This window comes from Manihot esculenta, chromosome 4 (assembly GCF_001659605.2).
Source record: "Manihot esculenta cultivar AM560-2 chromosome 4, M.esculenta_v8, whole genome shotgun sequence".
Classification (NCBI taxonomy): domain Eukaryota; kingdom Viridiplantae; phylum Streptophyta; class Magnoliopsida; order Malpighiales; family Euphorbiaceae; genus Manihot; species Manihot esculenta.
The window spans coordinates 2,661,456-2,687,884 of NC_035164.2; the positions used below are offsets into that span (position 1 = coordinate 2,661,456).

The following is a 26,429-nucleotide window of genomic DNA, read 5'->3' on the forward strand; positions in this document are numbered from 1 at the left end:
ACATGAAAACATTTTATGAAAGCATGGTTCTACCCTTCTAGAGGTCTCCGACATCCGAGATTCCACCGGACGGTAGGAATTCCGATACCGGAGTCTAGCCGGGTATTACACTGCTCACCCCTAAAATCAATTATGTCATTTTTCTTTTGTAAATTGACCGATTATAATTTAATTTTATTTTAGTCAAGTCATTTTAAAATTAAATTATAATTTTTTATTATAAAATATTATTAATTATAAATGTTGTATATCTATCGTATTGATGATATCTTTAATTTTATAAAAGAATTAAGAAAAAAAAATTAGAATAATGAAATTTCAATGGGAAATTTTAATTACTTTACTTGAACATAAAACAATTGTTGAGTTACAAAAATGAAATGAATTGTTTTTTAAGTTATAAAAATAAAATGAAATGAATAAAAAAAGTGTTAGAGTTAGAAAAATAAAAATATAATATTTTAATCAGCATTTATTTTATAGAAAATATTTTCTGTATTTTTTATTGTTTAAAACACTAAAAAAAAATTTAATTAATAAAAAATATTTTTATAATAAAAAACTATTTTAAGAAAAATGAGTTTTATACATTTTAATATTTTATTAAAACATCATAAAAACGAAACTATACATATTTATAATTTTTTAATAAATTTTTTTATCATAATTTAATACCCTCCGTGGTATAAAAAATAAATTTTTTTAATTCCATTTTAAAGTATAAATCACTTTCTTTTATTAAGAAATTAGTTTTTTTTAGTTTATCATTAAAAAAAATAAAATTTATTAGTTTAAATAATAAATTCAGTAGTTATTTAAGCATTAATTACCCCAACCAAAAGATAAAATCCATTGAAGAACAAGGCAACTAGCAAGGAAGTGAAGGTAGATGGTGATAGGGGTGAGCAGTATTCGGTTTAAATCGAAAAAATCGATCGAATCGAATTGATTTGAAAATTTAGTTTGATTTTTTATACATTTCGGTTCGATTCGGTTTTTAATTTCAAAAATTTCGATTATTTCGGTTCGGTTCAGTTTTGATCAGAAAAAACCGAAAAAATCGAATCAAACCGATTAGTGATAATAATATATTTTTTTAATAATATAGAGAAATTAAATCATATTAAGATTAATATATTTTAATTAAATTTTAAAATATTAAAAATAAAGTGCAAAAAATAAAAAAAGTATTAAAAATCGAAACCGATCAAACCGAATCGAATCGAACCGAATCAGACCGGTTCGGTTCGATTCGGTTTCTGACCAAAATCGGTTCGATTCGGTTTTTATAAACACTAAAATTTCGGTTTTCGGTTTATTCGGTTCGGTTCGGTTTTAAACCGAACCGACCGAATGCTCACCCCTAGATGGTGATCCATAGCCGGCTAAGAAAAGCACTAGGGTGAACATTTGATCGATTCAATTTAAAATCAAATCAAATTAAATAAATTGAAAACTGAAATTTTAGTATTTATGAAAATCGAATCGAATCGATTTTGATTAAAAATCAAATCGAATCAAATCAATATGATTCAATTCGATTTGATTTAATTCAGTTTGATCAATTTAAATTTTTAATAAATTTTTTATTTTTTACACTTTATTTATAATATTTTAAAATTTAATTAAAATATTTAATCTTAATATAATCTAATATCTTTATATTATTGAAAATAATATATTATTATTTTTAATCGGTTTGGTTCGATTTTTTTCTAATTAAAATTAAACTGAATTTAAATAATCAAAATTTTAAAATTAAAAATTAAAATAAATTAAAATAAATAAAAAATTAAACTAAACTTTCCAATTAATTTGATTTATTCGGAAATCGAATATACTTACTTCTATTTACGAGGGAGCCATTGACCGCACAAAAACTAATAGGATGAGGTCCTATGAGAAAAACGAAAAACAAAGAAAACTTTCTCTATTTCAAACTATAGAGAAAAGATTCTCTGTCTCAAAGATTGAAAAAAAAAAATTACATTGTGATATCGAAATAATTTTACATATGGAAAATATTTATATAAAAAATATTTTAAAAGAATAGTCTATTTTCATTATGTTATAATGATATTACAAATAAAAGATATTAATAAATTTATTTATATAATATAAAATGTAATAGCTTTACTTAAATTTTCAAAACAAGGAAGAATTAAAAAAAAAAAAATTTTTTGTTGAAAATAAATTAAATTTTCTTTGATATATAACTAGTTTCTATTTTAAATATTTTAAACGTCAAAAAATATTTAAATATTTTAAATGTCAAAAAATATTTATTTAAATATTTTAAACGTCAAAAAATATTTATATTCTGTTATTTTTATGAGAGATTTGATATTATTTATAAGGTTATCTTTAAGATCTTAACTTTTAGATTTCAACAAATTACGGGTAATATTATCGGAGAGGACAAAGTGATTTCTTAAAAGGCAAACTTATTTTAAATAATATTCTTATAAATCATGAAATCAAGCATATTTTAAAGTTGAGAAAAAAAAGATCGAAATTGAAGAATGGCAATCAAACTTGACATAGCAAAGCCTATGAATGTTATGGGTTTTTGATTCAGTCGTTTTGTGAATGATTCAGTCTTGTATTTATATGCTACCATGTTCGAGATAATTAAAATTCAGAACTATTTAATGGTTTATGCAATTTCTTGCAGTCGAACAATTAAATATAAAAAATCTTCTATAACTTTCAATCCAAATACTCCAAAAAATATCAGAATTTATAAAAAAAATCTTGATTCTATAAAAATATTTACTAATTAATTTCTTTATATTGCGAGTATTTTAAATTTATATATCATACTTAACAACTAAAATTTTAAAAGATTTATTAATTAATAAATTTTTTAAAATTATAAAAATATTTATTAATAAATTTCTCAATCCCACATAAATTTCTATCACTCACTTTATATATTTAGATTTGAATTACATGCTATCAATTTACCTACTTAGAAAAAACTTTGGCAATGTAATTTTTTTTTTTTAACATTTTTAAAATTAAGTGTGCAGCGTGAGAAAATCCAAGTGGGGTTGACAGATTAGAAAGAAAGTGGTCTGACAAGAGAAGGCTAACTTACTCTGTTGTAAATACATTTCTTTGTGTACTGAAATCTGTACTTTACTGCTTATTTACTTTTCTTTCTCTAAGGAATCTCTTCTGCTGCCTTACGATTTTCATTTCTTTCAGGTCTAAATGTCCCCCACCCCCAAAAGATTCTCTTTTGTCTCCGATTTACTCTTTTTTTTTTTTTTTTTTCAAAAAACAATAATTTTTTTTAAACTTTTCTTTTAAAAGAATTATGTGGGTTCTTTGTCCCTTCCTTTTCCTTGTTTTTTTTTTTAATTTTCATTTCCTTTATCTACAATAATTTAAATCATTTCACAAAAGTAAAAAATCAATGTTACAAATTTATGAGAATTTAATTTGTAATTTCTTTAAATTTATTTATCATATTGTAAAATCATTAAAATACAAATAGGTTGCATCTGACTTAATTTTAAATTGCATATCTGAGGGATTCTAGATTGACTAAATACTTTACAATGTGAACTTTATTTTTTGATGTTCGTATAGTTTGATGCCTACTTCTACTTCAGCCTTGGTTTGCCTTGCCAGAGTTCAGTGTGGGCTGTGGTTTTGGTTTTAGATCTTATTGTTCCTTATTTTCTCTTTTTAGATCTCCTGGGGCAATCAAGAGAGGGTTTCTCTATGAATTTAGTGTTGAGAATCACTATGTTCTAGTTTCCAGGGGGATTCCAACTTGGTGACAAAAGCAACTTGGGAATCGCATCGCCACATTCAATGGTCAATGCTACTGCTACGTTGCCTCCTGTGCGTGCTACTTGGCTGGTTGTCTTAGAGCTGATATTGATTTTGCAAAGCCCAGAGCCTTTCTCCACCTCCCTATTAGTGACTATGGTTTTCGGTAAGGGCAAATAATATTCTATTTCCATTAAAAAAATTGTTAAATTTTAATTAATTTAAAAATTCAGTATAATTCAATTTTTATTTTTAAAAATTTTAATTATTTTGATTCAATTTTATTTTAATAAAAAAAATTAAATCGAACTGATTAGTGATAATAATATATTATTTTTAATAATATAGATATCAGACTTGAAATATTAATGTAAAAAATAAAAATATTCAACCTATCAAATAGAACTAAATCAAATTAAATTAGATAAGTTCGATTCAAATCAATTTATCTCTAAAATCAATTTAGTTTGATTTTTATAAGTATTAAAATTTTAATTTTTAATTTATTTAATTCGATTTAATTTTAAATCGAACCGATCAAATACTAAAAGACCTTGGATTGATGATTTGCTTCAGGGTTATGGTTGATTTGTTTGTTACTTGGGCTTGTGATTGCTTGGGCTAGACTTTTGGTTTTGTTCTTTATTTAGATTTTGTGTACTTCTATGTTTCTACCCTTGCAAAAGATTTCTTGCAGGCCAAAGAAATTCACTTTTTATTCAATCAACTAAATAAAAAAAAGGCTTCCTCATTTTCAAGATGGACAAATACATAGATCGAAGAAAATTAATAATTTTCTTTTATCATATACATTAAAATAGTATCCTATTTTTTTCAGAAAAATAACTAAACCAAGTGATTATTGAACCCGAACCTACGAACCTGTTTTTTTAAAAAAAAAGATAAAAATAAAAAGAACTATTTAAACTTATGAAATTTTTATAATTAAAGTATATTAAATTTAATTTAAAGCCAATTTTTAATTAACAGATTTCACACCTTTCATTACCACTAAATACCATCAAAAGGCTTTAGGCCGAAGTTTCTGGGCCGTAAATAAAGCAGAAAAATCATCACATAATAGAGTCCAAATAGAAAGAAAAACCCACAGGCTTTGCTTTAGACAGAAACTCACCTCAATTATCATATTCACAAATATTCATGACATCTTCTCCCAAAGACCTTCCATTTCTCATTTTCTTTCTTTTTCATTCCAAAGCTCAATCTTTGAGCAAACCTGTTCTCCAATCTCATCTACACAAAACTGGAAAAAGTTTTGAAAAGGAAGAAAAAAAAAAAAAAGGAATCCAGGGTTTCCTACTATACATGAAGAAAAAAAATTTGAAAATAAAAACAATTTAGTTAGGAGTCTCATCAGATTCAGTAAGGGTCATGTGAGTTTGAGGTTTCAATCCAAGGCTATTACGCTTGCAGCAGCATAAATACAGAGGAATTGGCCCATCTTCTCCAGTGACCCAACTATGACTCGCTACAGAATCTAATGTCATCCTCTGCTTTGGGTCTGCATAAGGTAATTTTCAGTTCAGGTCAGAGATCAAAGGAAAAAGGATAAACAAACATGGATAGAAAGGAATTAATGAAGAAATCCAGCAAAATCTTTTGATTATAAATAAAGATCACTACTCACCTTTGCACAGAAGTCCTTCAAGCAAGTCCTTTAGTTGTGGGTTCATTTCATTTGGAAGCACCAAGGGGTTATTAACAATCTGGAGAGAATTTTAAAAAAGGAGGGCGATGGAATCTCTTGTCAAACAATTTATTAAAGCACAAATTAAAAGGCCAACTTCTGCAAGGGAATAGCAATGCATGATTTGCTTGCCTTATCATATGTGTCCTGCAGTGTTTCTCCAAGAAATGGGTACTGTCCAAGAATCATACAGTACAAGGTCACTCCCACTGCCCATGTGTCAGCTTCTTTTCCATGGTAGTTTAGCTCTGTTTTTTTTAGAAAAAAAAAAATCAGGGAATGATCATAAATATTTACCTTCTACAAGTTTAAGCATCACTAAAAGCATTTATCAGTTAGAAACCTAACCTAGACAGCACTCAGGTGCTGTAAAAACAGGCGTCCCAGGAGATCGGCGAAGTGCATCATTATCACCCTGAAGAACCAGATGATGTAAAAATGAAATGAAAAAGAAATAGCACAGCCTTGTGCAAAGAACAAAAAGTATATAATTGTCATAATATTCCACTAAGCATTTCATTATACAGGAGCAAGCAATAACCAAGGTTCCAATGAACTGGATGAGAAAATTTTTGTCACTAATATACATAAATCCATGATAATAAGCATAATATTCATACGGAATTATGTTGGTAATGGCCATATACCAATTAGATCTCTAACTAGAAATTACAGCTGCTTACTTTGACTTGAGTCTATACTGTATCTGTAAACCTAAAACAGGAAATCAAAATATCCCATACCTGGCCCAAAGACTACACTTATTTATATGAATACAGTGCATGTTCATTCTGGCATTGACACTTTGGTACCGCAATTAGCAAGAAGCATTATTAAGAAGCAGGTCTTAATTAGAGTAGAATACACGTATGCAACATGCGACATCAATCAAATCAAACCATGAAATCCTAATTCAACCAGTTGACCTGGCTAAATCCAGTCTGGGTTTCTAAACTACAATAAATAGAAGAAAAAAGAAACAGAAAAAGAAAATCAAAAAGTAATTCCTTTAATAGAAATATTATGCAATATTGTCACAGAACTTAATTCCATCAAATGCAGACAGTTATTTTTAACTAACAAAGAGCTGTTACCTCAAACACCTGGCTAACACTAAAATCTCCAATCTTCACTGTGCCCGAACGAGTAACCAACAGATTATCAGGTTTAATATCACCGTGCACTATATTCTGTTAATTAACAAGGACAAGAATAGCAGTTCAGCATACATAGTATATATATCAATTTCTCCATCATCACAGGGCAGAAGATACACAATGATAATTTTTTGTCAAACATCTGGACTGAAACATAGAAATCAGCAACAAAGATAATTAACTTCCATTATTTCTATATTATCCCTACATACACAAGAGAATTGTTTACTTGTTCTCTTATCTTGCAAAGTTTTACTAGGATCAGTGCTCTAGTGGAGATAATATCGCTACTGCTGAAACCAAAAGCGGTTAAAAGACTGCATCTACTAAGGGTCATTTTCAGCCTTAAAATATAACCTGAATGGGCCACATAAATATAACTCTTTCTATATTGATTTTGTTTTATAAATATGATTTCGCTTTTAAAAACACCATTATTATTTAACTCTATTAGTTTTTCTTAAACACCAAGTAACAATATTTAAAATTCAGTATAAATGTATACATTATTTTATGAAAATACACAAAAATTTGAATTTTCCAATAATTAAAAATTATATATTTAAAATGAGATCCCCATTCCTGCCCTTTGCTATTCCTAAACTCAAATAAGATGATTTTGACTGGTAATCCTGTAATGCATGAAAATTTAAAAGCTTTTTATATGAAGTGGAAAAATACTCTACCTTATTTTTAACTACCTGATTCAAATTCTTTAACTTGCCTGCAAATCAATACCAGAGTTCATGCTTTACTCCACCTAAGCCATATTCCATATGAGGACTCTTGACCTTCATGTGCTAATTTTATCATTAATTATGATAAAAAATTAAGATATTTGGATGGAAATGGTATACATAAAATTTTGACCACAGCTCATTCAATATCAGAGAATTGAAGAACAGGTTACCTTCTAAAGACATGCTTCCATTCCATGGCAACAAAGTTTATTTCAGTACTTCAAACATGTAAGACGTGAGAGCTACTTGGAAGAATAAGGAAAGGGCATACAGCTAAACAAAACATAATGATGTATACAGGCATACACTTATAAAACCACTCCCTCAATCCTTTCAAGGCTCTTAGGGCAATGCCAGAATTCTTAGTATAAGTTTACCACAACATTAATGATCAAACATATGACTGCATGCAAATTCACAAGATGGTTGCTTCAGCAAAGTGTAAGGGTGCAGACAAGTAAATATTCAATAGAACAAAATAGTGCTTGAAGTGCATCAAGATCATACATGGGCATGGAGATACATTAAACCCGATACAATATCCCGCAAGTACTTTCTAGCAGTATTTTCTCCAATTCCACCAGGAGGGCCAGAACCTTCCCAAACCCATTTTCCATCCACATATTCAAGAACTGCAAAGGGAAAATGCATTTGCAGTCAATCACAAGACTAATATGACAGTTCTTCATAAATAGAATTCAAAGGAGAAGGACAATAAAATTGAGAAGACAGATAATGAGGATGCTCAAGTAAAAACATAACAAGTTTCAATGAATGTAGGAATACCCATGTAGAAATGATCTGTGTTTGGGTCATCAATCACCTCGATGAGATTGACAATATTAGGATGGTCCAACATTTTCATGATCAAAACCTGCAATGGCAGTAGTATAAACAGTAGGTGAAATGACCAAACAGATGATAAATCTACTGCTAAAAAAAAATAAAAGAAACAGCTTTAGAAGGAGTAAATACTAAGCTTGAAAAAGGGATGTCAAATATGAGGCAGCCTAAATACAGCTGCTGGATATTGAAGTTGTTTTCATTACAAAACCAATGCACTAGCTACTATATGATCAGAACATAAAACACATGTAATGGATAAATGCAAAAGCAGCATGCAGTGAGAGAGAGAGAGAGAGAGAGCACATGAGGGTGCATTTTTCTCTGTGTTGTTTACTACAATGACCTATAATATTAGGAATTACCAATAAAGGGAAAAAAAGATATTCCTGCAAGATAACATTCAAAATGCAACTTGCCACTGCATAGTAATCAGACAGCAAGATTGTAAGCAGGTACCTCACGGAGAACATCACTCATTGCAGTCTCTGAAGGTGCAACCCGCAGTTTCAATAAATGAGACTTATGAAAAGCCTGCAATCAGAAGTTCAAAATCACATAGTAATCAAGTCAAATGTCTTAGTATGTAAAATGAGAACAAGCATGCCAACAACGAGTTATCTGTTGATTCTACATGTGCAATTCAACACTAATTCATACTTCCATGTTCTTCAATTAGATTTTGGCCCTCTATCTTTGGTGCTCCTTTTTCCAATATGCATTTGTTTTCTTTCCTTTTAGTTAATTTATTTCTTCTTTCTTCTTTGCTTAATTTTTTTTGGGAACTGAATTCTAAGAAATGTATAATATCATTGCACTCACTCATAAGGAGATGATGACAGCAAAACTTTTCGTCTTAAATATCAATTCTAACATTCCTCTAATTTTTTAGCCCTTTACTGCACTCACTCATAAGGAGATGATGACAGCAAAACTTTTCGTCTTAAATATCAATTCTAACATTCCTCTAACTTTTTAGCCCTTTACTATGTAATAGGGATTCTGGTAAAGCTAACTTTAATAATTCCATAAAAGATCCTACATGAAAACAAGCTGGTTAAATCTATAAGGAAGTTTAGCTCTAAATAGTTTTATGAATATATGATGTTAAAATTGAATTTTCTAGCAATTTCTATTGTTTTTGAGCCTATCTCCAAAACAATTATGCCTCTCATATAACCTGTATATAGTGTAACTTGTACCTTTAAAAACTATACATGATTCAGACAGCATATGGCCAAAATCTTTAGAATAAGCCCAATCCCAAATAACATCTCATATATGAGGAGAAATGAAACATAGTCAAATGCAACAAGCACATATAACCCCATTTCATCATGGCAGAAGTCAACACTTTATCCCCTTCCCCTTTATTTTGGATTTCAGTGGAAAAATAAGCAATTTCTGCATTGGGGAAAAAACACCACCTTAATTGCATAATTCTTTCCATCTATGCTGCTCTGATACAACACCTGTAGGACAATCAAGGCCAAAACACTAACAGATTAATTTCTTCAACCAGATGGATAAAGTAAAGTGTCTTCTAGTGCCTTACCACTTTTCCGTAGCTACCAGCACCAATTTTACACACACGCACATATTCATTGATCATCTTGTTACCATCCTCATCCTACAAAAGCAGCCAAACAAAAAATTTTCAATGTTATGATGGATAAACGATCAATGAAGCAACAATGCATACTCCCAGGTCTAGATTGCATGAGCCAATGCATACATAAGCATCTGTGAGGTACAATGATTACAAGCAAAAGACATGCATATGACCTTCAGATGTTAAACCTGACACTATTTTGTAGAATAAAACCTACAGAATAGTTGGATGTTACGACCCCTCAGTGGGATGAAAGAGGGTGTGAAAATGCCTTAAACTCAAATAAAAGAGGAATAACTCATGCAACTCAAGCTCATACTCGCAAGTTCGTAATACAGCAGTGAAATAAGCAACTAGGAAGCTCAAATATAGATGAATAGGTGTAACAGACATCCAGTTGTATTCATCAAGTTATATGCAAGTCTATTAAATCTACATATATTACTTGGTAATGGCATTAGATGCATGGGTATGTATCTTGTGGATTGGACTAAACTAGTTTTGAAAAATTCACAGATTTTCTTAGTTGTTTGACATATCAAAACAATGCAATAAAGCAATTCTCAGCAATTAGTTCCTATTACCTCTGAGCGAACAAGTTTCTCAGTTTCCTTAACAGGAAATTGCCTGCAAATCATTCCACTTTGTTCCCTAAACCTTAAAATTTCTTCTGAACCTTTGCCACGGTTTGGCAACTCACCATCCTCCTCAAAAGCATTTTCACTGGTCTCACCATTATATGAGCCATCATAATCATCATCAATTTCTTCATCCAATAGAAATTCCTGAGAAAGATGATGATTCCCTGCAGAAATGGGTTGTGTTCTCCGTTTGGGCTTCCAGATGAACCATAAGCAACTACAACAGCCCATCACTCTAGCAAGTGAATAGTTATTATGATACATCAAAAGCTCAAACTTAGAAGTCGTTATCACAATTACCAGGCAAAAATGAAAATCAACTCCTAATTCTGCAAAGAACACATTCCCCATAAGTTAGCAGAAAGCAAATTGCAATAAACCACATCTAAAAATGCTATCTGAGAACGGAGAAAAAAAAAATCATCCTCAAGATATGAAATGGGGTTTTCATATATAAGAGTAAGCTATAAACACAAACAAATATTACAAAAGTTTCTTGCATCAAATCCTCAATTAGTGTTATACCATGAAGGTTAGATGGCAAAACACACGAAGTACATAAATGCTATTTCTGTCAGAATTTCTTGCGTATAAAACAATTTGCCTTGCATTATTCTTTTCACTTCAGGGACATATTTGGTACAGAAACTGGCGAAAACAAAGGTTATCGTCTACAACTGAACTTTATCAAGTTGAAAAAATAAGCAAAGGAGAACAGGGGAAAGAAAATCAAACCTGAAATAAAAGAGTTGCATAGAGAGGGCTCAAGCCCTATTCAGCTCTGCTATTTCAAATGCCATTCAGCCAGATGAAAGAAAAAACTTGTGAAATTAAATCTGCTAATGTTGGAGCCAAACATGCTGATAACTCCAGTTTTATATCAAAACGACGCTGCCTATACCTACAACATCAATAATACGTTGACCTTCTACATAAATACATTATAATTAAAAGAAAAAACCCATTAAAAAAAAATTCATAATGGCTTATAATAACAAGAGAAGTATTAGGTTAATTGAAGAAACAAAAACTCGAACTTGCATAGATTTCTAAGACGTTATCATGAAAGAGCTGAGCCAAAAGCAAAAAATTTCAAATCAAAATCAATATTCTTTAGAAATAGATACCTTCAAGTGAGAAAATCGGTGAATCGTTCAAGAATCAGGCATTTCAAAATCCTTAATTGAGGAGTTGGGATCGAGAGAGAAAGAGAATGGAATCTAAAATCTCGAGTTTGAAGAAAGAAAGGAGTTGAAAGATTCAAAAAAAAAAAAAAAAAAAAAAAACCTAGGAGAGATTTGCAAAGAGAAAAAAAAAAATGTCAGTTCTTCGAAAGGGAAATTTGAGAGTTGAAAACAAGTACAGGTAGGTGTAACTAAATTTAACTGGAAGTTAGGGTGGGCCCTCTAATGTAAATATAATATTAGGGGCCCCCTATTCTAATGTTAATAATTTTATTTAATTTAATATTTAAAAATTTTCAAAATATTTTTTAATATTTAATAAAATTTAAATATATTTAAAATAAATATAATTAAAAATTTATAAAAAATATTTTTTAATATATATAAAAATAAAGAAAATAAAAATAATTCGAATGAAAAGAGTATGATATTAGCACTTATCTGCTTAGCAGTTTTTTATTTTAAAAATTATTTTTACATACATACAAACATATATATATATTTTCACTTGATATTTTAAATTTTTATACTTCGACTCTGTTAAAATAAAATATTTTTGTGAAAAAAAATTATTTTGCTCGGTTTATAAAGTTAAAATATATTAATTAAATTGTTTGTTTTTAGAAATTGAAAGGTATAAGTGTTAATGTTAATATAATTTTTAAAAAAGTATATATTTAAAGTTATTTTAATTATTTTAAAGAAAATTAATAGAAAAATTAGATAAAAAGAGTTACAATTTGGTAGAGTCAAAAGGAATTAAAATATTTAATTTTTATAAATAAAGTAATATATAAAATAATTTTGATAAAATTCAAAGACAGTTTTTTTTTTAAATCACTGTTTAGGATGCCAAATTACGGAGAAAAATATTGATAAGTATTAATAATAAAATATTAAAATAAAATAATAAATATTTTCCTCACAAAAATAAGTTTCTTTTATTAATATTTTTCATGAAAATATCTTACACGTTTATTAGTATTTAGAATATTCATAAAAATTAATTAATATAGATATTTTTCTAATTAAATTATTTTTAAAAAATAACTTCTTTTTTCTTAAAATTAATTTTTACATTTTAAAAATCTTATTAATACTTTATACATAATTTATTTTATATTTTATTTTTAAATTAAAATTAAAAAATAAAAGTAAGTTGTTTTATTATAAAATATTTTAATAGAAAAATATCTTTTATACTAAGTATATTATATAAAAATATTTTTTAAATATAAATTATTTTCACAAACAAACAAAGTCTAATAATTTTTTAAGTTTGTTTTATTTTTTCATTTGGGATGATAGTCGGACAAGTTGTTTGTTTTATTGGCAATAATTTGAATTAATTAATATTATTTATTAGATTAAATAATAAATTATTTTAAATTTCAAATTATAATAGAATTCTCGGTATAAATTAGAATAAATTTGTAAAAAAACCTTAATTTGAAGGGAAAAATGAAACCAGCCATTTGGGACCCGTGGGCTTGAAAATTGGGTTGTGAAAATATTCTGGAAAATTATTATTCAATATACTGAAATTTTAAAAAATATATTAATTAATATCTCTATTAATTTAATTATTAAATATATAAAAAAATTAAAATATTTTAGATCAATTATTATATTTTTTTATAAAATTAAAGAATTAATCAATAAATTTTTTAAATTATAAATATTAAATATTAAAATATTTAATAATTAAACTTAGTAAAATAATTAATTAGTAGGTTTTTTAAAATTATAATATAAGTATTAAATAGTAAATTTTTTAATAGAAAATAGGAAAGAAAATAGAGGAATGGAGAGGTAGGTAAGGTTGCACAATGCACACTCGTGCGCCATACGAATCGAGGGGCCTCAGAATTCCCTATTGTTAAAATAAGTTTTTAAAGTTTTTTGACGCATTTAGCCGCCAGCTCTGAGAGCCCTTGCAGGAACAATGGCAGTCGGCGTCCTCGCTCTACAGGGTTCTTTCAACGAACACATTGCAGGCACTCCTTGCCTTCCTCTTCTTCTTCTTCTTCTTCATCTATATGTTAGATTTTCCCTGATTTGAACCATTCTCTGCTTGCTTGCGTTTTTGCAGTGCTTAGAAGATTGGGAGTGAAGGGAGTGGAGATAAGGAAGCCGGAACAACTTCAGGATGTCAGCTATCTTATTATCCCTGGTGGTGAAAGCACTACCATGGCTAAGCTCGCCGAGTACCACAACTTGGTTATTCTTTCTGTCCCCCTCACTCATTCACATATGTATATGCATGTGAAATGGGTCAATTTTATCCAATTTCGTTTCGGAGGGGTGCAATTTTACCCAGCTTTACCCAATTTCTGCTTTTTTCAATGAAAAGCTTCCCGGTCCTATTGTTTTTCTATGGATTTTGGTCTGCAAAATTTAAAAGCTTTTTGTAGTTTTAGCTTACCAGTGATTTTTTCATTCTTTATTTCGTGTTGCTTTCTCTAATGCGTTTAGCTGTACATTTCTCATTTGCAGTTCCCTGCTTTGCGCGAGTTTGTTAAGACAGGAAAACCTGTATGGGGGACATGTGCAGGTCTCATCTTCTTGGCAGACAAGGCCATTGGTCGGTTTTTGTTCCATGTTGAATTTTAGGGGTCTATTTAAAGTTATTTTGAATTCTAGCTGTTATGTTATTTGGTTTTTCAAGTTCACGCTCTTTGATTTTGAATATAAAAAAATGGCTGATTGGGTTTCAGGGCAGAAAACAGGAGGACAAGAACTGGTTGGTGGCCTAGATTGCACTGTCCATAGAAATTACTTTGGCAGTCAGGTAAATTGTGTGCGGTTTGTACCATAACCAATACAGTGAACACATAATAAATAAAACGTGTTTAAAAATTTCAATTGCAAGCCTCCGTTGCAATGGCAGATTTAGTTGTCCTTTGAAACATGTTGAAGTTCTGAATTTGGTATCCATGGAAAATTTGGTGTTAGGTTTGTGATGTAATGCGTTTTATCAGTCTTACAGATTTTCTATCTGAACACAGTGATCTCTGATTTAGGACCTTTTGAATTTGCATATTTTGTGTGTGTGTGTGTGCACGTATGGAATTGTTGTCTGCAGCTGTTTCTGTGAATTTCTTTATGCTAGCATTCATATTGATTAATTTGCTTGCAAATTTTTGAAAAATGTGTTGTACAGCTGAACATATGCATTAACAGTATGCAGTTTTATCTGCATAATATGTCAGATTAGTGATGCCAGAGTTAATATCAACAGGATCTTCACTTCAGTTATTTTGTTCTTTTGTTTTGAGATAAGAAACAAGGCTTATTAGAGCCATCTCATTTATGATTACTAATACTATTGGAACTTTGGAAATTCAGAAACTCTAACCTTGTCCACTAAAATCATGTCTACTCAGATTCAAAGCTTCGAGGCAGACCTTTTAGTTCCTGAACTTGTATCTAAGGAAGGTGGACCTGAAACATTCCGCGGAGTTTTCATCCGTGCTCCTGCAGTACTTGAAGTTGGGCCTGGAGTTGACGTTCTGGCTGAGTATCCGGTCTCATCTACCAATGTTCTGTATTCAAGTTCTGCTGTTCAAATCCAAGAGGTTTGTTTTTAAGGCTCTTCCTTGTATTGAAATCTCGCCTGATACGTGTCTTATTGAATTTTATTGATTATATTGATACTGATTTAGATAGCCAGCCAAACTAGTTTGGAGTTAAGGAATTTTGTTGTTGTGGTAGTATACTATATTTATATTTAATGATGCTGTATGATGAATGTGTATACATTTTCTTTTCTTTTCTTCTTTTTTTTGTTTAATACTTGGCATGACAATTGTAATGCTAAAAAGTGGCATAAGGTTAGAGTATGGTTCATCCAAGATGTTGCATGTTTAAAGTGGCATTTTATGCTAGTATATTGTATTTTGAAGTGGCTTCTTTTGCCAGAGGTGTCCTTGGGGAATTAGAATTTGCAATGAGGTGGCGTTTATCTATTTGAACTTGGTTCCTTTGTTGCTTTATGTCACTCATGGCCATGTTACGACATGGAAAATGTGAAATCAAGATATTATAATAGAGTAGTGCATCTGGAACAGTTGAACTTGATAGCAGGTGATTGCAACATTTGTAATTATTATTATACTTTGATCCAAAAAAATAAATATTTGAAATTGATGTATCAGTGGTCAATTGTTATCCCAACTTAGGGTAGGGAAGTAGGACAAATTATGAGAATACAAATACTTGTTGAGATCAACACAACTCATTGGTTCAATTTTTCGGGAATATACATTTTCTAATGTGGTAAGTGTTGGACACCATGTAAATACTGCATGCATATAACTACTGCATACTGTATGATTTTATAATTGTGATGCAGTTGAGGGAAGCTAGTTTAGGAGTAAATTTTATTTAATCTTATTTTAATTTTCTATTGTCTAGGCGTTTTTATTATGTAGGAACATTTAAAGAATTCTATTAGGTTTAATATTTTCCTAGTTGGTGTTGGTTTTATATTCCTAATAGTTGGTTTAGTAGTTTCTTATATTAGGATTCCTAATCCTAATAGTAATAGGATTATTATTATACTATAAACACTCATGTCATGTAGGTATTTTACTAGAGAAAACTTTTATTATTGATAATTTGACAACTTGATATTGGGAATTAATAGAAATTTGAGAATTGTTTCTCATCTCCTTTGAGTATTCTTCTGTTCTACATCAAATTGGTTTCAGAGACTAGTTATATTATAGTCAACTTGCACTTTGGTCCTGTAAGAGTGGCTGAATAGGTTTAGAGGTTACTACTGTCTTGATCTCCCAATTATGGAAATGGTTTTGGGGCTTGCATATGGTGGAGAACATTAGAAACTCCTGTCTGTGGCTAGGTCATAGGTCTTCTACACCTGAGATTAGGATAATGTGAAGTAACAAAGAAATAAATACATGTGTTTGACCAGATCTCATTGACTTCAATTTTTGGATAAGATGTTTTTCTGATCTAGGATAAGTACTAAATTTGTAACTTTACCTCCTAATAAATTATGAGATATAATTTAGTGTGATTACTACATGCTTAAGATTGATTTATGGCTTACAAAGTGTGAGATAAGGACTGAAATTAAGAGAGAATTCAGAGCCTAATGATTTCTGTGGCCATGAATTGTCCAGTTGAGCTGATTTACAAGTCAGCTATTGATATTAAATAGAAAAAGAGATGGATTTTAATTTGTACAGATTGATTATCTGCTTTTTCTGGAGCCATAGCTTATGCAAATCCTAAATTGTGGCCATATAACCTCTAAAATGGTTGAATTGACAATCTTACCACTTTCAGTGAAGTATTATACTTTGGGCTCTCTGACAAAGGAACTCATTGATGGCTTGTGGAAGATAGAAGACCGAAACTTGGAATTTTATGGACGTCATTTTCTGGTAATCCATTATGACAGTCCTCAAGGACATCTTGGATCCTTTGAGGCCGACTGTAAACTGCATTTCCTATGGTTTGTGCCTTTGAAATTGATAAGATGAATTCCTTTTGTGATCAATTCTGGATGAAGCCCTATGAGTTTCAATAAAAAAATGGCTGGATAAACAGAATAGATCTTTTGATTCTGATTGGACCTGTAGGTTAGTGAGCACTGAGCAGTGTGGCCAATTTCTTGGAGAAGTGATTGTGTCTACTTCAATATTAAACAAAGGTTTTTTTGGTAAATTATGTGGTTGGTTTCATTTCATGAATCTTTTGCTTTATTAGTCATTTGAACTCCTTGTCCTCCTTATACTTTTTCGTTATTTTCTCCTTTGTTATTTTCTCCTTTGGAAAAGGCGAAAATAAAATAATATGTGCAACGGTGTGGAGTTATGTGGTTTTGCAAAGCTAAAGCATCTGCTTACCAGAGCATGCTATCTTATTGGAAATAATATACCATATATGTGTTCTTTTGATGAAGCAGAATGATAATTTCTGGATATGCAGGAAAATGCTGTACCTGAGAAGAAAGTTGTTGTAGCCGTAAAGCAAGGGAATTTGCTAGGGACTGCCTTCCACCCTGAACTGACAGCAGATACTCGATGGTATATTTGTTTTCTTGTGGTTACTTACTATGGTTGTACCTGTGCTATAGTTTCTAAGTACTTTTCTGTACAGGCATAGCTACTTCTTGAAAATGGGAAGTGAGGCTCAAGAAGAAGCCTCAAGTAGCATTGTCCCAGTTGGAGTTGATCTAAGCTTCAACGAAAAAGCAAGAATTGATCTTCCTATCTATCAATAGTAGCAGGGAGCTACAATTATGAACATCATTTCAATCTTTTAATTGGCATTTTCCTTTTCAAGATACCGAAAGAAATTGATTTTCCTTTTGCCTACAGTTGACTGTTACGTTGATATCAGATTTGTGTTGGAGGTCAGTCTATTCTCTTAGATTGAAAGTTGAGACTGACAAGTCAGATGACAGATACGCTTTCGTGCATTCCACCTGTATATATATAATGCTCAAATGGAGTAAGCTTTTCTATTTATACAAACATGTGATTATACTTTCAAATTCAATATTTTGGATTGGAACAAATTTAAGGTGCATAATTGGAGCAGACACCTGAAATTTCATCGTGGATTCAGGAACAAGTGATCGGATGAGTGACACTATCAATGTAAAAGATGATCATTCAAGCACAACTAATGTTATTATTATTATTATTTTACCTTCCAGTTGAATTTGGATTATTATGATTTAAATTTCTAGCTGCCTTTTGCTTCACCTTTTTAGCTGAGGCAACTTGTCGATAATAAGCAAGGAATCTGGCCATCTTTGCCGTTTATAGCTGAAAGCATCAAGTTATCATGCTTTTTCTCTTTAAAGTGAGTTCATCAATCACATGAATCTCGGAGTCGATCAAGGGTTAGCGGGGGCGGTGGAGGTAAACATATTATATACGGCCGGAGCAAATTGTAAAGATTACGATTCAAGAAGCCATTTTTATATAGTTTTTAGAGTTTGCAAGCCCTTTGATTAGGAATTAATCAAGAGACAACAAGCATCCACACGCATAGAAGTCGGCTTTCTTGAAATGAGACCTTCCCACTAAATACTTGTAAATCAATCCCGTCCAGGAATCTCTGATTTTTTTATTAATAAATATAAGACAACAGAGCCAGGCTTACTGGGAGTCCTTGCGAAGTTTCGAGGAACGTATAGGAAGCAGTGGAAGAATTTTTTTTAAAAAGAAAAATTTACTATTTAGTTTTATTTTAAAAAATATACTAAAATATTTTTAATATATTAAATTTTTTTTTAAATTTATTTTAACGGTTAAAATTAATGAAAAATTAATTAATAAATTTTTAAAAATATTAAAAATCAATTAATCAATATCTCCGAGACTAAATAGTAAAATTTTTAATTTTGAAAAGATATAGATACATAATAATTGAGCTCCTAATTCAATGGTTATCCTTCGTATATGCATGTTATGTGCACATGCATGATAGATGGGTGGTGGGTTCTGAATGCTACTCAAAAAGCAAAAGCATTTTCTTTCGGAAAACGATTGCTGAGTTTTCCAAAAGCTTCACTATTTAAAAACCAGCCTTGCTATAATCTTACACTATTGTTCAAAATTTTACTCAATACAAGTTTTTAAGCTCCTTTATAATGTATTGAAGCAAACACAACATAAAATTTTTAAGCTCCTTTTTCCAGAGTCAACCATTTGACACAGGAGGAAGCAACAGTTTCTTATGAAGTCCTTATAAATATTACAGGAAAGCTGGCTCGTTTAATCATTCATCTTCGCAATCGTTGCAGTACAAACAAATAATTAAATTGATTGATTGTAGGGGGCAAAGATGGTTAACATAAGATCATATGTTTTGGTAGTTCTCTTTGTGGTGCTGATTGCAGTGGAAGCCACGGTTGCTCGAGCCGATGCGAATGGAAATGGGAATGGTAATAAAGGTAATAGCAATGGTAGTGGTGACAAAGGCAATAACAATGGCAACGACAACGAAGGCAACAACAATGGGAATGAAAACACCGGCAACAACAATGGTAATGGGAACAAGGGTAATGGCAACGGCAATAAAAATGGCGGCGACAATAATGGTAATGGTAAAAATGATGATTTTGATGATGTAGAACCTCTACCAACAGGACAAGAAAGAGTTTCTTGCAAAGCAAAAGGAGGTTGTCACTTGAAAACCCTTGTGTGTCCAGCTCAGTGTCCAGAGAAGAAACCCAAGAATAACAAAAGGAAGAAGGGATGCCATGTTGACTGCAGCAGCAAGTGTGAGGTCACTTGCAAATGTAAGTTTTACTAGCCAACTTACTGTCATTTTAGTACAAAATTCTGAAAAATTCTTGAAAGGGAGAGAAACATTATGCATTGCAAGAAAAACAATAGGATGTTAATTCAATGTGCTTGGGTATATAAATCATAAGAAAATTTACTATTCAGTCTATATGGTATGGGAAAACTCATAAGAGGAATCCTTCTATAATTTTAGCTCATAAAGTCTACGTGCACTGGCAGGGAGAAAACCCAACTGTAACGGATATGGCTCTCTGTGCTACGACCCTCGTTTCGTTGGTGGCGATGGAGTGATGTTCTATTTCCATGGAGCAAAGGGAGGAAACTTTGCAATAGTTTCAGACAACAACCTTCAAATCAATGCTCATTTCATCGGAACTAGACCACAAGGAAGGACCCGAGACTTCACCTGGGTGCAGGCACTCTCTGTCATGTTTGATACTCACAATCTTGTCATTGCTGCTAAAAAAGTTTCCCAATGGAACAGCAACATTGATAGCCTGATCCTGAGCTGGGACGGCGAGGAAATCAACATCTCTAACGATGAAGCAGCTGAGTGGAGAGCCAACAAGGAAGAAAGAGAGGTTATAGTAGAAAGAACTGATGAAACCAACAACGTTAGAGTGAGAGTTTCAGGTCTTGTAGAAATGGACATCAAAGTCAGGCCTGTCGGAAAACGAGAAAGTATGATTCACAACTACCAGTTGCCTGACGATGATGCTTTTGCTCACCTGGAAACACAGTTCAAGTTCAGGAACCTGTCGGATCTAGTGGAAGGGATCCTGGGAAAGACTTACAGGCCTGGCTATGTTAGTCCTGTGAAGATTGGTGTGGCTATGCCAATGATGGGTGGTGAAGATAAGTATCAAACTCCATCTCTATTGTCACCTCTTTGCAATGCTTGCAGGTTTCAGGGTAAATCAGCTGCAGGAATTGCCACGATTTAACCATGCATTTTGATGTATCTTTATTCTGAACTTAGAATTAAGAAAAATAAATTAAGCAAATAAAACAGAGTCATTCTTTGTATTTTGCAAAATAATAAAGCATGGAGACTCTAGCATCAAGAATTGTCCACTGAACTGAAAACTCTTCTCAAGCATGGAAACTCAAGATTTACTACCAGTTGAATATTAGCCGTTAACTGTTTGTATTTTGATTTTATTCAAATACTAACCACTATCTCTACATGCTATCGCCGAACTATGACAAATTATAAATTAAAAAGAAAGTGTTATAGTAGAAATTAAATCATAATTGAACTGAATTTAATTCATCGTTTTATTTGATTCTAATTTTTCATAAAAAATATAATCGAAAGGTAAATTAAAATTTACCAAATTAAAACCAAACCCAGAAATAAAAAGGGAAATTTACGTTTTAGTAGCTGAGATATAAGTAATTAATGGATTCATTCATCTATTTTTAGAACCCAATAATTTTGTCTCTAAAATTTAATCCCGTCAAAATTAGAGATTTCTCCGTCAAAATTAGAGATCCTTCCGTCAAAAATACTATTAGTGACAGGAAAAATGACCGAACTACCATTTCTATAACTGAATACTTTAGTCCCCTAAAATTTAATTTCTATAAATTTCTAGGTCCTTCTCTCAAAGAATTAAAGGAAAAAATATGTTTTCGTTCTTAAAATATTACATAATTAACAGATTTGTCCCTCTATTTTTCGAATTTAATACTTTAGTCCCTGAAATTTAATTTCGTCAAAATTTAAAAAAGAAAATCCCAAACTCATTCTCCATAAACAAATAAAATTTTCAATAAATTTAAGATTCAAATTCAACAAAGATAATAAAAATCAAAGTATATAAAATTTAAATTATTAAAAATAAAAATAATGCCGTTCGCTGTTGATCACTATTCGCCATTTAAAAAATTCATTAAAACGTCTTTTACATTTTAAAAAGTCTAATAGGTAGTTTTTTCGTTAATTTTAGTCGTTAAATATTATAAAAAAAATCTAAAATATCCTTGATATGGAGTGACTAATTAGTATTTTTTTTAATAATTTGAGGATCAACTAATAATTTTTTCTAAATTATAGGGACTAAATAATAAAATATTTAGTGATAAAATTAATAGAGAAACTAATTAGTAGGCTTTTTAAAATTTCAGAGACATTTTAATATATTTTTCAAAATTGAGAGATTAAATTGCAGATTTTCCATACTATAGGGACTAAATAGTAATTTTTTATTTTATTATTGATAAGGGTATTTTTGAAATTATATTTATTCTCTTTCCTTTGACCAAGGAAAATCATTAATTTAACAGAAATTTTTGACGGAAAAATCTTGGATTTTGATTGAATTAAATCTCAAGGATGAAAGTGTTGGATTCTAAAAATAGAGAGACAAACCCGTTAATTATGTTATACCTCAAGGACTAAAAAATAATTTTTTCAATAAAAAACTATATATAACTTATATTATCTTTTAGTCATAGACTTCCTAATAATTTTAGTTGTAAATGCATTAATTTAATTAATAGTAATTAATTATATAATTAATTCACATTTTAATGATGTAATATACTTATAAATCTTTAATTTTGTGTGTAAGACTATATAATTAAAATATAAATAAATATTAATATACTCCATTCTTCTCATAATTTTTATCTATTTTTTTTATTAAATTATTGTCTACTTTCCTATTTTAGACTACATAAGTATATAAATTAATATACTCTATCATTCTCCTAATTTTTGTCTATCTTTCCTTTTCTTTGTTATCTCAAAATTATTCTCCTTTTTATATTGTAAGAAAATAAAGATAAATATAGTATTTCTCAATGATCCGGTGACGATGTGGTTGGCCGCTTGATAAGGGATATCGCAAGTTAATAGGTTGGTAACCCTGTAATTACAGACGTAGTTGGAACACGCTGGACTGTGCTTGATAACGGTAACTTCGTGCTGAAAATCGCCTTGTCGAGGGAAGGGCGAGTCTTGATGATAAACCGGGTGTCAAGGTGTTCGGGTCTTCCTTTTCTCGGTCTGAATCATGTTTTCCACTCATTAAATCCTTACAATATATCACTGTCTTATAGTAACAGCTCATGACTTATTTTAGGCGATTGTTATGTTGCATCAGAGGTCCCCCTACTGGACTTCAATCTTTTACGTTCAAAGTTGATGTGCCTCTTCATGTTGAGGCACGTGGCACGATTTGGCTAGTCTTCACTGTCGGCATCGTTTTGCCTGTCGACAATTGCCTTATTTCTTGAGTCATATTTAAAGTTTTGTTAGTTATGCCACTGTATAAGAACTCTCATTTCTTTTGTTTACGACTGTATCTAGGAGGAAATGAATGGGGGTACTTCCTTTACTATTCCTAAGGACAACCAGATCTGTGTGGAGGATAATATTATGGTCTTTGAAGAGCAGCTGAAGGCGGATCTTCGAAGAGCAGCTAAAGGCGAGTCTTTATGAAGGAAGTACCCCCATTCGAAATAAATGGGGGTACTTCCTTTACTATTCTTAAGGACAACCATATCTGTGTGGAGGATAACATCATGGTCTTCGAAGAGCAGCTGAAGGTGGGTCTTTATGAAGGTGCAAGCATACTGCCTAACTCTGTGTATCAGCTGAGCGCTGCCATCAATCCGACTACAATGACTTTTCAACATTACGACCCCTAGAAAAAGGGGGTTGGATTGTGCAAGATTGATTATGAGAGCTAGACCAGGAAAATAGTGAGAGAGACGGTCCTTCGTATGCAGTTTTTCTTGCACAGACGACATCTTCCCGAAGGATAAGGTCGAGATGCTAAGGACAACCCTACCAGCCAGGTCTCTGCTAGATTTTTAGAAAATTCTGATGTAATAGAGGCTTACTGAAGTCCACCTTATCCCCCTTGTGATCTTTTGTAATATATATTTTGTGTATCTATTCTTAGGTATTTATTTGTTCCTTTTGTTACTGTCAACAATTATGAACTTCTTTTATTCGGATGCCTTAGAAATGGGCCAAGGATGTTTATCCCCCATTGAAAGAAAGGTCAGGGGCTTCCAATGGCTGTTTGCATTTCTCCTAAGGTCTTTGAGATATTTGCAGGTACTTGGAATCTTTGACATTTTTGGACAAGTTGCTTCGCTCTTGCATTATCATCGGCCAATAGTACTCTTGTCTAAATGTTTTCTGGGAGATTGTCCAAGCTCCTTCATGGCTCTCGCAATCACCTTCATGGATATCCTTTAAGATTTCCTGGCCTCCTCCTCTGTAACACATCGCAGCCATGGCCGTGTGGAGGACCTCCTGTACAACCAACCATCAATTAGTGCATATTTAAAAGATTTCCTAATTACCTGTTTGGCTGATAACTCATTGACTGAAAGATCATCTTGTATAAAAAATTTATATACAAGGTCATCCATAATTCTCCCTTCTTTATGAGAAAAGACTATTCCACTTCCATTACTGGAATATGCAATTTCTCAAACTGAAATAATTGAGTCAAGTGCTATTCACCCGCCGCCGCCATCTTGGCTAGAAGATCCGCCTCTTCATTATTGCCTCTGGCCATCTGGAAAAATTCACAGCTACCTTGCTCGTCTTGAAACCTCTCCATTAAGACTGAATATTTTCCTCATATTTGACAAGATTCAGTTCTCGAACTTTGAATTGTCTTTGGCACTGATTGACAATCAATTGTAAATCACTAAAAATAATGAATTTTTGTATATCTAATTCCTTGATGATTCTCATGGCCATTATTATAGTCTCACACTCAGCTATATTGTTGGTGGCATTGAAGGCGAGATTTGTTGCATACTAAAACTCTATACCATTTTGAGATTGCAACAGGATCCCAATTCTGGAACTCCCAACTCCACAAGCTCTGTCTACCCAAATATTCCACTCCTCTATGGTTGATTCAGGAGACTCCGAAGGTTCTAACAGCAGAGTCATTTCCGCGATAAAATTGGCTAGTACTTAGGTTTTTATGGCCTTTTTTGAAACATACTTAATATCATAGGTCGACAATATTACCGCCAGGTGGACAACCACCCTGATAGCTCTGGTCTGTGTAGAACCTTTCGCAGAGGATAATTGGTTCTGATTTCTATGGTGTGTGACTTGAAGTATGGTTGTAGCTTTATGGCTAACATTATGATTGCAAATGCCAATTTTTTGAAAGGAGGATAATTCAGCTCTGCCCCCTTCAAAACTTGGCTGGCATAATATACGGGGCTATGTTCCCCATTGTTTTCAGAACAAGTACTAAGCAAACTATTTCATGTGTCACATAGAAACAAAATATCGCCTTTGATAGGTGGGCTTAGCAACGAAGGAAATGATAAAAAGGTTTTTAAATTTTCAAAAGCCTCTGCACATTCTTCCCCCATTCAAACTTACCTTTTCCTTTCAAAACCTTGAAGAACGGGAGACATCTTCTGCTGAGCATGATATTAATCGACTCAGGGCAGTGACTAGCCCATTTCACCTATGTACTTCATTAATGATTTTGGGTGTTTTCATATTTTAGATAACACTGATCTTCTCAGGGTTCATCTCATGCCTCTTTCTGAAATGATATATTCCAGAAATTTTTCAGTTTTTACCTTGAAGGTACACTTTTTAGGGTTCAGGTTCATACCTGCTTTGTTCAAGACGTTAAAGACTTTTTAGATATCTTCTGAATAGTCTTTCAAGGATCGGCTCTTTACTGTACCTTTTGTTCTTTACCTAGCTAGACCTCCTCTACCAGGTCTGTTGGCTCTAGTTTTACATGAGTTTTCGATTTTTCCAGCAAGTCGATGGATATTGTTGCTTTTTTAAGGCTTTTTTGCTGGATGTCCATAATCTTCTTTGGCTAATCTTGGATTGCCTCGGACCATGACTATTCCTCCTAGAGTTGGTAGCTTAAGACACATAGCACCCATATTAATAACAATACCGTGCCAGTTTAGGATTGGGCAACCGAGTATCACATTGTACTCAAATGGAGTATCTACCACCGCAAATTCTGTATGCAACGCCTGTATTTTTCGTTACTTAGTACTAGGGGGAGGTTGGTGGTGCCAAGCACTGCCACATTCTTATCTCCTAATCCTACTAACGGATAGAAAATTGTGACAAGACTATTTTTATCTAAGTCTAACTTGTTAAAAGCATTTAAAATGAGGAGGTTAACAGAACTATTTGTATCCACCAATACTCACCTTACCTCGTACCTATTTAGGAGGATCTTAACGATCAACAGGTTGTTTTGAAAGAATCTAACCGCTTTATCTGCAAGACCGAACCTTACCTACTGTTTAGCTCAAGGTTCTTGTTTAACTGACAGGATATCTTTTGCTACGCGCTTATTTTTTTCCTTTATCTTTGTTAGGTCCTCCTGCAATAACATGTACAATTCTAGCTATTTCAAGAGATAGAGAAGAGAGATTCCTTTTTCAGAGAGAAAAGGAACAAAAAATCAGTTTTAATCCAAATGAATAGAGAGGATTCA

The 26,429-nt window shown here is 31.6% G+C and overlaps 3 protein-coding genes across 5 annotated transcripts; 2 read left to right on the forward strand and 1 right to left on the reverse strand.

Annotated features, from left to right (window-relative positions):
* Window positions 1–4,877: 4,877 nt before the first annotated feature.
* Window positions 4,878–11,772, reverse strand: LOC110613935 (serine/threonine-protein kinase GRIK2). Of its 3 annotated transcripts, none has more exons than XM_021755357.2 (13): window positions 11,612–11,772; window positions 11,220–11,385; window positions 10,428–10,719; window positions 9,787–9,861; window positions 9,659–9,703; window positions 8,691–8,765; window positions 8,175–8,262; window positions 7,896–8,020; window positions 6,586–6,681; window positions 5,840–5,906; window positions 5,624–5,739; window positions 5,432–5,510; window positions 4,878–5,305 (listed from the first exon to the last, which is right to left on the reverse strand). In XM_021755357.2, the coding sequence occupies exons 2-13, from the start codon at window positions 11,237–11,239 to the stop codon at window positions 5,142–5,144; spliced, it is 1,242 nt and encodes a 413-aa protein (XP_021611049.1). In that variant the 5' UTR covers window positions 11,240–11,385; window positions 11,612–11,772; the 3' UTR covers window positions 4,878–5,141. The 3 variants fall into 3 exon arrangements, with proteins under 3 accessions (XP_021611049.1, XP_021611048.1, XP_043812106.1); XM_021755356.2 differs by having other exon boundaries at window positions 10,428–10,813; window positions 11,612–11,771; XM_043956171.1 differs by having other exon boundaries at window positions 10,428–11,385.
* Window positions 11,773–13,511: 1,739 nt separating this feature from the next.
* Window positions 13,512–18,358, forward strand: LOC110612502 (probable pyridoxal 5'-phosphate synthase subunit PDX2). Its single transcript, XM_021753264.2, has 7 exons — window positions 13,512–13,665; window positions 13,761–13,888; window positions 14,165–14,252; window positions 14,386–14,459; window positions 15,055–15,246; window positions 17,627–17,724; window positions 17,798–18,358. The coding sequence occupies exons 1-7, from the start codon at window positions 13,614–13,616 to the stop codon at window positions 17,919–17,921; spliced, it is 756 nt and encodes a 251-aa protein (XP_021608956.1). The 5' UTR covers window positions 13,512–13,613; the 3' UTR covers window positions 17,922–18,358.
* A 671-nt stretch (window positions 18,359–19,029) lies between these two features.
* On the forward strand, window positions 19,030–21,140 carry LOC110614151. The gene is made up of 2 exons (XM_021755644.2): window positions 19,030–19,952; window positions 20,179–21,140. Exons 1-2 carry the CDS (start codon window positions 19,496–19,498, stop codon window positions 20,901–20,903), a joined length of 1,182 nt encoding a protein of 393 aa, XP_021611336.1. The 5' UTR covers window positions 19,030–19,495; the 3' UTR covers window positions 20,904–21,140.
* Window positions 21,141–26,429: the final 5,289 nt, after the last annotated feature.